General features: G+C 38.1%; 1 protein-coding gene across 1 annotated transcript in view; it reads left to right on the plus strand.

Moving 5' to 3' along the window:
* The first annotated feature begins 429 nt into the window (after positions 1-429).
* LOC139454373 (suppressor of tumorigenicity 14 protein homolog) overlaps positions 430-17,381 on the plus strand; it is a 67,830-nt gene continuing 50,878 nt past the window's right edge. Inside the window, exon 1 of the mRNA XM_071236032.1 lies at positions 430-530. Within this exon, the coding sequence (XP_071092133.1) occupies positions 488-530 (43 nt within the window). The 5' untranslated portion in view covers positions 430-487. The remainder of the gene's footprint in view (positions 531-17,381) is intronic.

Consider the following 17,381-nt stretch of genomic DNA (forward strand, 5'->3'; position numbering starts at 1 on the left):
AGTCAAGCACTCCTTCACATCCGATGAAACAGAAATACAATTTGCACCATCATGTTTGTTAAATGGGTATGTGTATGACTTGAGTGTTTCAAATTCTGACATAATAATTAGTCTCGACAATCACACATTAAAAATCAATCGCTTTCATTAGAAACTTCAACCATAGAAACAGCCCTCATGTACATTATTCTCTTGGAGATTTATATGCAACATTGGTTTGAGGTAAATATAACTCCAGCGCTATGTCCACATCTACTGACGCCCTCGATCCCCACCCGCCACAGTGGACTGTGCCTCCCACTCCACTGCCAGCAAGTCGTATGCGTAGTTCCCATGAGGGCTGCTGTCTGCCTCAGTGGCCAGTGATGAGGAAGCTGTCATTCAGAGCCCTGCTGCCTCCCGTGCCAGTCAGTGGTGCCATTCTTCCCTCTCACTGTAGGAGCATGTCAGGATACCATACAGCTCCAGGCTACACGCTCACTTGATCATGGACTGGCCCTCTCTCCTGGGACTACCAGGCAATCTGTGGGGTAAATACTATTACCCTTTAACTAGGGAGACTTTTCTATTTGAAATTGAAAAGAGTTGTTAAAGTTTTTCGTTCATGTTTACATAGTTAATGGTAGTTATTTACCTTTAAATTATTTTTAACAATTTTGTTATGCATTTAATCAATGTTATCTAGCTTGTTAAGTCAGGAAAGTAGTATATGTAGCTGTCAGGAAAGTAGTATATTTCTACTCAACTGTCATGTAAAAGCACAGGTTAATGTAAAAGTGGATTCTTTCAATTCTGTTAAGTTTGTTAACTCTGGAAAAGAGTATATTTGTGAACATCATGTGCAACTTTCTTGTAAATATTTTACAGCACAGTTGCACAACTGAATTAGCACAAGATTTACTCTTTGAAAAAATGAAATGAAATGAAAAGATTTATGTAAAATGGTTTTCTTTTGCTTCTGATACAACTGAATTCGTAATGGACCATCACTCTTCACTTATACATTAAAGCAGCAGAATACCTCTATCCATTTATTTACATTCTGGTAATAAACAGCAGTTTTATTTCCCATATATTATGTAAGGAATAGATTATTTTTTCTGTTCCCTCTAACCTGTATCTGTAAAAGCGTTGAGAGCTGCAAGTGAGATGTTCCCATTTTGACTGTATCACTCGTAAAGCTATCATCTTCCCTGCCTTCCCAACAAACTAGTGATTATGTATGGCAGCAGCAGATAAATAATCTCTATTTAATGTGAGGAAAAATGACTATTTATTTACATGAAACTTAATTGATTTTTAAATCTCGGACCGTTTGCTGTACGGTATGGCATCCTGTTTAGCTCAGTAATGTCATTTCAGTATGCAGAGTGCTGCTCATTAGGTTTTAGTTGGAATTGTACAAAGGACTCGGCTCTTATCAGAGATTTCTGATTATGAAGGAAGGGGGTTTGTCACTCTTATTTGACATGTGTACAACTTCAGATGTAGATAGTGTAAAGCCCATTTCTGGTGTCCCTGCCATGATATTGCTGAAATATTGCTAAAAGCGGCGTATAACCATACTCACTTACTCACTCAGATGTAGATATGCTAAATCGGTCCTCTGTACTTTATATGTATCTTTTTTAAAAATAAAATGTTCTTTGTATATATACATTTCCAGTTACGATACACTTTATCAATACAAGCTGATTTTATCTGGTACTGTATATGACCGTAGATTAGACAAGCTCATAGATAAGCCGAGGTATTAACTTGCTCCTTGAAATCTGTATCAAAATTTTATGTGTGGTAGATAAGCCAGACCCCCAACCTAAAACTATGTCTCGTCATGATCTGTCATCGGAAATAGATTATCAACAAATCCATAATGAATTACGAAGTTTAACACCATCGTATTAAAAAGTGTTTAATTGTATATCTGGACTCATGTTTGTAATCTATTTTATAAATTTTTATCATACTTTCATTCAGTAATATTGACATTTCGGTGTCTATCCAGTACTTACAACTTCCGTTTTCCCGGTTCAATGAGGTCTGCTTTACCAACTCACCGTTATTTACAGCAACCACGATCATATTACCGCTTATGACATCTTGAAACAAACCTTAGTTGACAGGAAATGGATACAAATATCATAACTGCCATACATTGACTCATTAAAAGTAATATTTGTTGTAGTTTGATAATTAAATGTCAACATATTGTTTCTCTGATGGAAAAAGCGAGATCTCACAAAACCTCAATAGTGAATTGTCAAATTGTTCCATGCAGAAAAAGTATCCGACAATACACAAAAGTGCGAATGCATAGCCCTGGTTATGATTATATCAAATGTACAACGTGAATTATTTAAGCAATAGATGAAAGGAAAACCAGAATTTGTGAAAAATATCCTATCTTGAGCTTAAAGATATAATATTGATACAATTCCCGTTGTAGAAACTGGAAAGTTGTACTTTGTATGCCTATGATGGATTGAGTCACGCATATATTAGAATACATAAAGTATGAATATTAAGAAGGTGTAACTACACTGTCTGGGAAGTATCTGTATTGCAATGTATTTGTGTCGAACTAAAGATAACTTTATGTTTTTTTCTTGGTACAGACATTTCTTGTTAGTTGTATGTTTTGATCCAATCACATTAAAATCAGACCTTAGTTTTCGCTACCGCTTAAAGATTTGAAGACATCCCATCAGGGGTCATGTCAGAACAACCTTTCATCTGACCAATCAGAGCGTCGCTTACCAGATTATGAAAGTGACAGTCGGAATCTGATTTCTATTCATGCAACCTCGAAAACTTTAACATGGGGTATTCCGAACGATAGGTAGTGGTTTAACGACTGAATCCTTACAATCTAGACCATCTATTAGCCATTCCAGAATGTTTTTTTGTTCAGGTTTCAAATTTGTAATCGAGAATTTGTCAAAATATGTTTCGAAGTGTAGTCACCAATTTGAAATTAGTCCCGTAAAGCACGAGAAAGCTTCCTTCTGATTGGTCATCCCATTGGTCGGTCAAAGTTTGCGCAAGGTCAGTCTGACGTGACCCGTAAGGGGATGTCCTCAGATCTTAGTTTAGCGGTAGCGAGAACTAAGACCTGATTTTAATGAGATTGGTTTTGATCACAAATATGTGGGTTTTATCACAAATTGTTCATGCATACATTATATATAATAAGTCAGTGAAACTTTATGGTCCCTGCTATGTCTGATACATACAAAATCTATTTTGCCCTGTATGTTTATATTTAGCGAGACACTCCTGTATCTTTACTGTAAATGGTTGAAGTCTGACATACCCCCAGATTTTAAGTACCAAGTTAATACCTCGGCTTATCTGTGAGATCGGCTTATCTACGGTCATATACGGTAAGTCTGCTAGTCTGAGACAACCGGCAGTATAATTCAGGAAGGACTGGTTACATTTCCTTGTGGACTACCACTTTTTACCTTGAAGTAGATGGTAATTCTGGAGAAGACACATGTAATTCTTTGGACTTGTGAAAACAAACTATATTTTTTAACCCTGGTATTCCTTTATCTGATATCAACACATATGTCCAGAATTATGGAAAACATATTTTCTAGATGTGAAAGTTGAATCGTGTCCTGTTTATGTCTAAATGTGTGGTTTAGATTGCAAATATATTCTATAAAAAAATTAGTTCCTCTGTCCTCAGAAGCCTGTGTGTTTCGGTGAAGTGTTTTTGTTTGTTCTTTATTTATTTGCTGTTCATCACATAGCTCCAGTCATGGTTTCTGTTTCTCAAAAAACTGTTTTGGGGGGAAAGAGAACGCTGGTGAATACAAGAAGTCATGGTCGCAGCTAATTGCTCATGACTGACAACACATGCCCAGATGGAGATTCCATGCCAAATGTTTTTGTCGTCTTTGGCTAAACCAGATACGATTGTTTTGCTTGTACTGTATCCCGTGGAATCTTTTCATTCAAATCATACATGAAAGGTGTTAAAGAGATAAACATATAAAAATCCTGCATGGCCCCCCTTACACTAGACTTGCACAAGTCTCTTGGTTAATAATTATTAGTTTAAATCTTAATTTCTAGATTATGCACTAGTAAATAGTAAGAACAAGTTGTCCCTGTAAGTGACTGGAGTCTTTACTGTCCACATATCTAGACTTGCCTATTGTAAGCATATAATTACTATGCACCCATGGACTTATTCATTCAGTAGACTTGGAGCAAGGCTACCCTTACACCTAACTTCTGTTATTGTCGGACTATCTCTGCCTCAATATTGAAGTCATGGTTCAAGTAAATCGAGGGCATCACGTCTTGACAGGTAACTCATGCATGCCATATCTGTCTTCCTGTTGAACAGTATTCAAACTTGGGGGGTTCTTGGAGTCCGTGAGATGTGATGCTATAGTATTTGAATCTGTACCGACAAAATGGGAGATTCAGAACCTGCAGAAAATCAGGATTTGCTTCATATATGGCTATCATAAGCAAAACAGTAAGGTCTGGGCGGAGGGGAAAATAATGTGGTTCAGGGACTGTGAGACAGAGTAACATGTTTTAAAGACATAGTATCGGGGTTAGTCCTGCACCATGACCGTGGAATATATTTATTTTATGAAAAAATAATAATCTAGAAATGCATACAAAAGCAAGTCTAGCCAGATCATGCTAGCTCTATTCCACAAATCAGTGTAGGGAATTTATTTTTATTTTTAGAGTCAAGAAGGATATTATGTAATATAAGATTTCAGAGACTAAATGTTAGTCTATATCGGGGGAAGAAGTGGGTCGTATTATAGCCGGAATCTAACAAGTTTTTTAGCATCTGATTTGAAGGTCAATATTGGAAAATAGCTCTTATTAGTCACCAGACCTTCCAAATTTCTTTAATTTTTACTAGTCCTATGGTAATCTTCACGATGAGCAGTTTATTTCAGGAAAGAATTCTGTTTTAGGTGTCAGCTGTGTGAAGGGAGATCATGTGAATGTAGATTATTGCACTACAGCGATGTGTATGATTGTGCATGCGTGTAATCATACCAGTCCATACTAGTCCGGGTTTCATAGTGCTAGCCCAATCAGACACCATGCTGCAGTTTAACATGGACACCCTACTCAGACACAGTACTATACTGACTGCAAGTCCTTGTTTTAGCCCCTTAATGCCAATGACGAGGCAGAGTTAGAGACCAGTGAAGATCTGGGGTAGAATAGGTCTTCAGGAACCCATGCTTGCCGTAAAAGGTGACTATGCTTGTCGTAAGAGGCGACTAACAGGATCAGATGACAAGGCTTGCTGACTTGGTTGACGCATGTCATCGTATCCCAATTGCATGGATCGATGCTCATGATGTCAATCACTGCATAGTCTGGTCCAGACTTGAATATTTACAGACCGCCGTCGTATAGCTGGAATATTGCTGAGTGCAACGTTAAACAACAAACAGCAGAGTTACAACATGTACCATCTTTAAGATCTTATGGCATGATGCTAACAGGAATCCAGCCACCAACCTTCCGTTTTCTGTGCAGATTCTGTCTCCAGTAGACGGGGCGGTCGGGTAGCCTAGTGGTTAAAGCGTTCGCCCAAAACGCCAAAGACCGGGGTTTGATTTCCGACATGGGTACAATATATGAAACCCATTTCTGGTGTCCCCTCAAGTGATATTGCTGGAAAATTGCTATAAGCTGAGTAAAACCTCACTCACTCACTCACTCACTCACTCACTCTCCACTAGACCATGGAGGCAGTCGTCAGCGATGTAATTATGGCAACTGTGTAATTATGGCTATTATAATATCACATGTTTGATGTGATGCTAGAAGCTGTCACAGTTAAATGCATTACTTTTGGTCTTCCCTCACATTAAGCTTCCACCTTGTGATACAACTGAAATTTGTTCAAAGTATTGTTCTTCTAAAGTCACTGAAATGTGCTTGACCCTCAACTGTCTGTTAAAGGCAAGATTATGCAGCTTGTAAATGTTCACCACCTAATGACACACGTCAACTCAAGTACTGTCCACACAGGAGACCTTAGCTCTAGTTTCCAGGTGAGTACTTGGAGCCCATTGTTGGTGTTCTATGCTCTCAAAGTGGGACTGTATGGCTTCCTACTCCCTCCCACACACTTCACTCTCAGAAATTAAGTAGGTTGACTTTTAATGTGTTATATTAAGGAGACCATATAATCCCTTCATTTCCTGGAGTGTGTGAGTTTGTATGGTTTTATGTCACTTTTAGCAACATTCCGGCAATCTTACAGCAGGGGAAAACCAGAAATGGGCTTCACACATAGTACCCATGTCGGGAATCGAACCTGGGTCTTCGGCATGACGAGCTAACGCTTAACCATGAGGCTTCCTGACCGCCCCTCATTTCCTGGAACTTTAACCAAATATTGTAGACTTGCTTGGGAGTTTTCGGATATATTTATTGAGAGACTTCCAGAGCAATATTGAAATGTACACAAGTATATATTCAACTCTAATGAAGTTGAAAATATGTGAGTGTCTAGGCAATATCTAATACTATTCACGTGACATCTCCTAGCAACCAGTTACCCTTACCAATCTCCCCCTGGATGCCCAGAACATACTATCAAAAGCTGAGAAGTGGATATAAGCTCCAGACTGGTCCAATTGGCAGTTGAGTAACCATCACATGCACACTCAAACTTAATGTACTGAAATTCTCTGAAAATGTATTTTTCATGTTTTACCTTGGAGTGGAATCTGTCTAATTCAGACTTGCGTGGGACTGAGATTTAAGTCTCGTTTAGTCAGCAGTCTGAATGAGGCAGAAATACAATTCTAGCAAAGAGTTACGTCCCTGGTGTCTTGGTCTTGGAAGATGTGTGTAATAATACATAAATGATATGCCTTGGAAAAAGGGCGACACTAAAATACAAACAATATACTTGTCCTGGTACAGATATGTATACATCATACATGATAGCAATGCTATGAATCGATGGTCTTCAGCAACCTGGCCAAGCAAGAGGTGACTAATGGGATCGGGTGATCAGGCCTGTTGACTTGGTTATATGCATCCCCTATATAGACTGAAAATATACATCACAGTCAACATTTTCTTTTATATAATGCAGATTGTTTTTACAGAAAACAGCAGGGTGGAAAGGGTATGTGATTGCCTATGTAACTATTATCAAATAATTCACGTTTCATCAATGTTTGAACAAAGTTTTGTTCACTAATGCACTACGTGTTTGTATGGTTTAAGTAAACGCCTCTCTTTGTCAGTGTTTTTAAGTGCCCCGGGCAAAGAAAGATTTTTGGGATTCCCCCCACTCATTTCACAGTAGTGAGAAATCGCATGACATATGTTTGTGAGAAAAGTAAATACTATTATTCATATAAATTAATCTTGACAGTCATATATACTTTCAATCCTTATCAAATGTAACTGTTTAAGCTGTTTTATGGCTGTATAAACGAATTGTATTTAGAATAGCATATTCGGCCTATACCACTTTAATCTTGGCATATCTTTATTTACGTCTATGTTGTTATCACATTGTTTGTTAATGAGAACAGCTTATGGGACTTGCCAGGGGGAGGTATGAAAGCATAATCTATATTAGAGAAAGTTCTCAAAGTTAGAGGCAACTAACAGGATCGGGTGGTCAGACTGGCTGACTTGGTTGATACATCTCATTGTATCCCAATTGCGTGGATCAATGCTCATGATGTCAATCACTGGATTGTCTGATCCCGACTCTATTATTTACAGACCGCCCTCATATAGTTGCAATATTGCTGAGTGCGGTGTCAAACAACAAACAAACAAACTGACATGTGTTAACAAAACATACAGTTGAAAGAGCGTTAAGTCTAACTTAAATTACTCACTGTAAGAGTACTGACAGCTGGAGGGTGAGGATTTATTAGTGAGCTGTCTCCATACCCTGCATGTTTAAATGATTTGCTGCTCTTATGTGTTCAAAGTTAAGATCATGGACACTTTCCATGGAAGGATCTTAGCACCATGACTCTTATAGTACTCCCATACTTCAACTCTGATCAAACATACTCCAGGGGAACTTCCAACTTAGTTCATTATGTGCCCTTGTTATTCACATGCATATTGACATTTAGTACCAGCCCTTGGGGATTAGAACTGGGTTTGATGTGTCCGATGTCATTATGCAAAGTTGTCTGTCCTTTCATCACAAAACTTGATATTAACTATGTTGCTGAGGTGCAATTTATTGTTTTTGTTGTAAAGGCTGAAAATTTGGTAATGCAATGTAAAAAGTTTCTCAGTCACATCGGATGGTCGGTGACATTATATTTTTTGTTAAACTCCACACTCAGCAATATTCCAGCCATATGATAGCAGTCTGTAAATAATTGAGTCTGGACGAGACATCCAGTGATGGATGTCATAAGCATCAATCCACGCGGTTGTGATATAATGACATGCATCAACCAAGTCATTGAGCCTGACCATCTGATCCCATTAGTTGCCTCTTACGACAAGCATGGTCACGGTGAGCATGGATCTAACCCGGATCTTCACGGTGCTGATCTTTAGTAACCCATGCTTGTCGTAAGAAGCGACTAACAGGATTGGGTTGACTTGGTTGATGCATGTTATCGTCTCCCATCATGGCTGGAATATTACAGTGCAGCGTTACATGAACAAGCGACCAAACAATCATCACTGTGCCCTCTGGCATGGATTGTCATTCAGAGTTTTTCTGATTTTATTTTTTCAAAAATATTTATGGTCTGCTGAATAAGAATAATTTGTTTCAACCTTGTCTATCATGTGAAAGTCTTCTCAGTGTACCACTCAAGCAGGTTTTTGTTGAGTGACTCCTAGACTGGACTAGCCAATGACCAGTGACTGTAATGTCAATATAGTAAGCTAGATACAAACAGATGCCTAATCCAAGTACTGTATCGAGCCGATGTGTACATTTAAGATCATACGAACAAGTGTTACATTAATTATCTTGACTCCTGAGTAAAATAAAGCCCATATAGTCAGAGCAAATTTACAAGGAGCCTCCCTCAGGGTATATTTACATTGCCTTCCATTCGTCATATTCAATTAATTCTTGTTTATCCAATGACTTAACTTTCCTTCAAAGACATCCATTTTACATATTGAAAGTACTGCTTCAATTCCCAAAGCAAACAAAATGGAGGAAGGTTCTCATCTCTCATACATACAAACAGCTCAAAAAGTTACACAAATGATTTTTTTATCCTTGTACAAATATTACATCTATCATGTTGCGACGATCAGCGTGTTTAATCATATCAAGATGTAGCGTGAGTAGTATTTGGCCAAAGCAGGAACACGGGGGAACAGCTGAAGACTTTGTAGGTACCCCCTAGCATGTATTGTGGACCTCCATGTTGTGTTTGATGTTTTGACCCAGAAAAGCAATTTCTTTTTGATCTCTACAATAAAAATGTTTGCCTTTTTAGTATAAATATTTCAATATGGGAACCAAGTATCACATTTTCAATTAAGTGAACAAGTCGGTGAGGTATGTAGCCCATGGGAATTCTAGAAGGCAGGTGATCAAGCATGGGAAAGACATTTGGATATGGTACTATATTTGCAAGGCTCTGTAACGCACTCGTGTCTCCATCTACATACAGCCCTCACCAGAGAATAGGAAGTGGGAGGACTGTCATCAAAACTTGAAATATTGATATAGCAGGACAGTGAGTCTTCTGATAACGTGACCCGTGAAGATCCGGGGTAGAATAGGTCTTCAGCAACCCATGCTTGCCGTAAAAGGTGACTATGCTTGTCGTAAGAGGTGACTAATGGGATCAGGTGGTCAGGCTCGCAGTCTTGGTTGCATGTCATCGATCCCAATTGCATGGATTGATGCTCATGATGCCGATCACAGGATTGCCTGGTCCAGACTCGATTATTTACAGACCGCCGTCATATAGCTGGAATATAGCTGAGAGCTGTGTTAAACAAAAAACAAACAAACAATTTCTGATAATGTATTTGTATGAGAATACTGATAGCAATATTATCACTCTTGGGATATTTTGGATTTTGTTACCAATGTATTAAAAGATTTTTTGGGTGAAGATTAGGGCCAATAATTGAACTTCTTTGATAAGCATTTAGAAATTGGAGTACTAAGTAAGGATAAGAATTTATGAATGAACAACTTTTTTATTACAATTAAAAGCAACGTTTTGGTGTAGGTTCTAACACCGTTTGACTTGCTTGATAACAGTGTTAGAACCTACACCGAAACGTCGTTCTTAATTGTAATAAAGAAGTTGTTCATCCATAAATTCATATCCTTACCCAATAATTGAACATGAATGAAAACAGAACATACTGCAATCATTGCAATATTTGGCAGCTCATTCACCAACATTCTGGCTGTTCCTGTACTACTGACACAACTCTTGGTTCACCGCCATTCTACCATGACACAATGACAAAAACTAACTCGGACTCTTTGATTATAACGGAAATTATTTGTGATGTGGCATCTGTTGAGCATAATAGTTTCCGTAGGTTGAAAAGGCAGATTCAGGGAGAAGTGAAAGTTGTTGTAGGTCTGCAGGTGTGTTTGCTGTATGTACTCAAACCATATCTTTCACTATAAAGCTTGAGCCTCTTCAGTGAGACACAATAAAATCGTGCAGGCAGATATCCTGTAAGCATTATTCAGACTGACATCTCTAGATTAAATGAAGGGGTCTTTGTAATCTTTTGTTCTGAAGTACACACCACTATTGTGACTACAGACGGGAAGTCAAAGCATTGTGATACGTCGGTAGACATGTCACAGTATGTGACTGAAAGAGTAGTGCCAAGAGTCAAGCTGTGGTAATGTTACTGAAGTTTACAATACATTCTCTAAGTATTTGTTTGTCAGGTTTTCCGGCCAGAAATATATTGCCACCCTTTTGTAAATATTATTGGAACCCCAACCTTTGATTTTGCAACGTTAATGAAGTGCCCTTAGTTATATATCATGATATTTTTCTCTCTTTATCGAAACTGAAGCTTCAAATCAATTGTAGTTAAACTAGGAGGAAGGAGGCATATTGGATTTATTTTCTCTGTTTTTAATTTAAATGGAATTATTCCATGTATTTGAGTATAAAAAGTTCAAAGATCAACTTCTTCAGGACCATTACCCCAAATTGATAGATATAGCTTCCTTTAGACCTAAACAATCACAACTGCAATTTACAGTGAGTGATTGAGAATGGTTAAACAGCAGGAAAATGCATCTATAACAATCAAAAAGTCTTCTTTTAGATTTAACATTGAAGAGATAAAACTGGAACCGAAATGAACTGATTTTTTCATGTAGGTGTCTTGATTCTGTGACATGGCCGAAAGGAATTAGAGAAGTATGAGGGATTTGTGCCGACATGTTTTCTCCTCTTCAGTAACCAAGTCGGACATGAAATAAAAACATCCCTGGTAATGTGTTCCGCCTGTTGGCTGCCAATCACCTTCAGAGGTGTGCGAGGGGTAGCTGTGTAGTAATTAGGGAGGATCGTTAGTTAAATGGATACAGTCCAACAATGTTGATGTAGAGGTTTCTGTGCATGAAGAGTGTTGTAAACACTGCCGTCATCAGCCAGATGATTCATGAGACGGACTTTCTTGCAATTTCATTATGACTTTTTATTTAAATGTCAGAAGCTATTGAGGGTTGTGGATAGGTGTTGGTGTATAAATATAGTTGGGATTGTTATTCCAGTTCCGTGTGTGGACCTACTGAGTTGCCTTTCTAGGTGTGTAGTCTGCAACTTAAACCACTAGGATGTACGACTTGGCTTTGAAAGTGTTTGTCTCTGGTTCACTCATTAGGTACTGTTTGAGGACACGTTTAATTTGTATTACGAGCATACTAGAAAACCCAAAGGAACAACAGTGGTCAAGTCATCTTGGTTCTTTTTTATTAACTTGACATGGGAAATTACTAACGAGCGGTATTCTTTAAAAATTGTAGAATTCAATTCCATTTGGCAAAGTGGTGCCAAACCTTATGTGAATATGTACTGTTTTGACAATCACTGGATTGTCTGGTCTTATCAGATTATTTACAGATTGCTGTCATATAGCTGGAATATTGCTGAATGCGGCTTTAAGCAACAAACAAACAAAACACAAACAAAAGCAGGTGGGCAAGATGTCATACAAGCACAAGTTATTACACAGCACTCTGTGCAGATGACAACATCGCCCAAGAAACATGACAGCATCTGTGTTCACTGGAGTAACTGGCAGATAAAAACATGCAATGGTTTTTCTGTTGTATTATCTATCAAATTGACCTGAAGTGTGTTGTTGATGGAATACCTTTGTTATTACCAGTATATTATTTGTATTATTAACATCATAATTAGATTGTATGTATTTTTTCAAAACATGTTGAAATTACATGTTGTGTTGCTTATTGTTTGTTTACCATCTCTTTGGCAAACGAACATGTAGAAGATCACTCAGGAAAGCAAACACAATCATCTCAGAGCTACTATGTCAATTGCACTAGGTTATGCGTTTAGAGAAATGGCTGTTTTTCTAAAGCAAATGGCAGGCTCATTACTGAAGGAGCTCCAGTGATTTAGCCGTGTGGTAGTGTAGTCAAAGTAAGCTGTTGCCCCAACAAGAACCTAGTGTCTGACGGTGTGTATCCACAGTACCTGCCCCCTACAGTCTAGGCCTTTTGTCTATTGCCTACAGCTGGAGTGTGTATAGTATATAGGTAGCTTCCTCACATGTACAAATGTCACTGATCTTTATACCTGCCCCTACCGGTCATCTCTGAACCATTTACATAGAGAGAGACAGCAGGTGCTTGCTTCAGAGCAGACAAAGCACCTTTCCCTTAGCATGGTGCCTGCAGGAAATCTAGGTAATTATTGAACAGTTAAATGGCCTATTGAGTCTTCAGCGTTTCGGAAAATTCTCAGGGTTTCTTTGCTTAGAGAAACAACACTCACTGTGCACACTTTAGTTGTTAAATTGCATCTCTCCTCCTGATGATGTCCCTATTTAACCTACCCTTTACTTTTTCTGTTTTTCTAGACGTGTTCGAATAACATAGATCATCTCCGTATTTAAGTTGTTAGAAACTTGTCTGCAGTGTTGAGACGGCTAATCTCATGAAGATGTTACCGCAGCCAATTTAAGAAATATATATCAGCTCTTAAATGGTCCCTGAAAAACAAATAGATTAACCGGTATGTAAACATTCAGTTTGTTTATGATTGTGATTTGGCTAAATATGAAAAAAAAAGTTTTTGCATTGTAACTCACAATGCTGGGGGTCCCGTGCAGCAAACAGCCAATTTTTCTGGAATGGAAACTTTTTTATGAAAAGGTGCATGCATAAACAACTTTTTATTCTTTTTCTCTTATTTTTTGTTTTGCTTCTTAATGTATTTCTGAACGCAGTAGAGGTCAGCTGCTATTTGATAATGTCGGGTTTAGGCTGTGGGCGTCAATACAACCAATGCATTGATACATACAGTCACTGGGTAATGTACTGGCAATAAACATCCCTAATGAATCAAGTCTAGTTTAATTTTAGTTTCATGTATTTCTTCATCAATTATCAGAAGTTAAGAAATATCAAAAAAGTTGTCAGTTTGATTTGAGGTTGATGCCTTAAAAAGTACCTGTTGAAAGATTCAAGATAGAAGATAATATATTCCGCAAAGGTAGAAACAGTAAAGACAGTGACAGTAGTCTATAAACTATATACTAGTAATCAGATACATAATAAGTCACACGTCGCTATATAAGTGCAATAATCTTGGACGCGACGTTAAACCAAATTTCACCTCACCTCACCTTCACCATAATAAGTCAGGATCAATACAACATACCAATACAAAATATTTTTTATATGACCTAGGATTATCTAAACACATGAAATAAAAGTTTTAACAAAAAGACATATAAACAGAAGAGCATGTTTTCAATAAATCACCATCTTCGAAAAACAATATTTAGTTTTAGGGTGAATAAAACAAGAAAATAGATCGGTATTGCCTATGATCCTGTTTCTAAAATGTCAACCACACTGCCCTGTTCAACAAGGTCCTACAGTATTTGAAAGACCTGATTTATGTTGGACAGTCTGTTGAAGCAGTCAGTGCTATGCAACCCATAAAGCCACTATGCTTGTATGCTCGCATGCTTTCAACCAAATGAGAGCTATACAATGTAACTATAGATCCATTTGTTCATATTTTTAGTGTTACTTTTTGTGTTGGTTGCTGTTTTTTCCACGATGGCTGATAAGTTAGATGTTAAGCATTATTAGTGTTACCATATGACCAGGCTGTGAGCACCACCCAGGACTCTACCAGGTGTTCAGCTTCATTACGGTGAGATGCACGTTGCATCAGTGTGGAATGAAATAATTGCCATCAATTTTCTAGGAAATCTTCTGCCCATTTATCACACTCAAATCCAGATTTTCATGATAAACCAGCCGATTTCCCAGTTCTTTCTGCACCGAAATACATATGGAACCTAAGTTCATCCTATTTTGACATGCTCTTTTTCGCATCACAGATTGTCGCTTGTACATGGATTTTGTATAGAGACAAAATAGCCTGCACCATCGGTCTGTGTGTAAACCATTGGCCATATGTTCAGCTCCAACAGTCTCGGTGAGTAGGACTCTGTGGCAGTATTTGAAATACAGGTTTTATTTCAACCGCAACTAATCACTTTACAGTGAAGTTTGGGCCCTACAGTGCAAGCAAGCCTTCTGTTCCGTAGGGAACCCAAACATAAGAAATACCAGTGGTGTTAGATACGCTGGTGGATTTGCTACACTCTGTGTCGACATGTTGTAGAAGTTGCGATGTCAGACAGGTGTGGTCAATGTTGTTGCGCCTGGATTAACACGGATCTCTGCAAGATATCTTCCTGATCTTTTGTTAGTGTTGTGTCTACCGAAAAGGATTAACCTTGTGATGAAGAGGAGGAAGGAGGAATCATGGGAACTGAGTAGGTTTCACTTTGTGATATCAATCTTGGCCAAAACATCTTCCCCCCCAAGACATGAGAGAGAGAGAGAGATGACTTATGACTTGTTATATGTAACCCTGCTTTTCATAATTCTGGATGGTTTGGCGCATGCCGCATTAATATCAGTATGTTTTAGTCTGACCTTCCCTTTGTGGCTGAAGTTGCACATTGCAATATAATTTTATCCTATGAATTATAAAAGCATGCTTATTCAATTGTATTTTCTTCAGTCCTTGTTTATGCTAAATTGTAGTCTGTCATATAGGCCCTGAAACAAACCTATCCAACCCAGCCCGTGCAAGTCTAAATAACTGCAGCTTCTGAAAATGGAGAGAATCTCTGGGCTCCTTTTTATTATATTTGATTAAGATAATTTCGCATCTGTTTTTCCTGTGAAATATTTTCATTTAAGAGACTTGATGTGAGTCCAGCTTGATTGTTGAAGGAAACTTTCTAAATATGGAAGTGAACATCCTCTGTTCATTGGTTTGGTTTTGTATATGGACTTGTTAACATATTACAATGTTTTACATTGTAACTGTTTGCTGTCATACACAACAGTGTTGTCATTCAATGGTGAAATAGATAGGCACAAGACCCATGAAGATCCAGGGTAGAACAGGTCTTCAGCAATCCATGCTTGATGTAAAAGGTGACTATGCTTGTTGTAAGAGGAGACTAACAGGGTCGGGTGGTCAGACTCGCTGACTTGGTAGATGCATGTCATCATATCCCAACTGCGTGGATCGTACTCATGATGTCAATTGCTGAATTGTCTGGTCCAGACTTGAATATTTACCGACCGCAGTCATATAGCTGGAATATTGCTGAGTGCGGCGTAAAATAACAAACCAACCAACCCAATTGTGTGGATCGATACTCATGATGTCAATCACTGGATTGGTCCAGACTTGATTTTTTACAGACCATCGTCATATAGCTGGAAGATTGCTGAGTGCAGTGTAAAGTAACAAACCAAACCAACCCAATTGTGTGGATCGATGCTCATGATGTCAATCATTGGATTGGTCCAGACTCGATTATTTACAGACCGTCGTCATATAGCTGGAAGATTGCTGAGTGGGGTGTTAAACAAACAACCAACAAACAAGACAGGCACAAACCAAGTTGAAGCATGCAGCAGCAACCCTCCCTTATTGACTTAGTTTATGGTCTTATCGCCTGTGTTGTGACATGGGCATAGCTGGAACATTACCACCTCCAGATACGAGATTTTATCACACAGGTAGATTATTTGTCTACAGTTTATCGCCCGACACTTCTGGGGATGTGAAGGAGATGTTGAAACTAATGAGCTCTAAGTGCATTAAGAACACATCTACTATTTAATCACTGTTGGTTGATGGGAATGGCTAGTTTGGAGGAAGATAGTTTATCAGTTTACCAGTTTTAAGGAAGATATGATATAATCTTATCTTATGTCCTCCTTCTCCAAGTTTGTTTATTGCTTGAGGAGTGGAGTATTGATTAATGTGATTATGATATTCAGTTAGTTCCTGGGACTTTATGACACCTTCAGATATAAACAACTGTCTATCAAATAAAAAACTGTGTTTAATGTACCCCCCCTGTTTTACTTTTTGCTAAAACCAGAGTGTTCAGAGTGTTCTGAAAAGGTGAGCGTATCCTACCCCACCGGTGGCACCCATCACAAACACAACGTTTAATCTGTTTTGTTTTTTCAGAGAAAACTTTGTGTTCTACATTTTCATTGCTTTAGTACTGATTCAGTATTTGAAGGCAACATAAAGCTGAACATTATTGACTATAACTTGTGTTTGTAGCATTCCCATTTTGAAGAGCAGGGTCCCTTTAGAGTATGATCTTCAGACACCCTTGCATACAAGGGCATACTTAAAAATTACCATTAATATAAACACAGGGCTCACTGAAACATTGAATTTATTTGGACCCCCATTCAAAAACCGCCCAAATGCAGTATTAAGATCTTGTTTCAATATGAACACTACGCAAGGGACATACTGAAACATCATATCAAGGATCACTTGATCAGTTCCTTAATGAATCTCTTCATGTATTCCTTCTTTTTGTACCTACCTACAGGAAGTGCACAGACTGACATGTGTTGATGGCAGCATCCATTTCATGAGAAGGGTTTTACTACCTGTCTACCCATTTTCCTTCTATGTGTAGAAGTTACTCTTTATTATTTCTTTAATTACTTTTCAACTTTTAATATGAAATTAGTCAAAAGTTGAGCTAGTTTGTTTGAAGAAGCATGTTTGATTTGATTCACAGAAGTACCAGAATGGTCACAACACTCAGTGGGTGACTTCATCCACTAATCGAAAGCTACTCTATTAAAATTATTTCAG

The sequence above is a fragment of the Haliotis cracherodii genome, unplaced genomic scaffold (genome assembly GCF_022045235.1).
Source record: "Haliotis cracherodii isolate W230 unplaced genomic scaffold, xgHalCrac1.p SCAF_10, whole genome shotgun sequence".
Taxonomy (NCBI): domain Eukaryota; kingdom Metazoa; phylum Mollusca; class Gastropoda; order Lepetellida; family Haliotidae; genus Haliotis; species Haliotis cracherodii.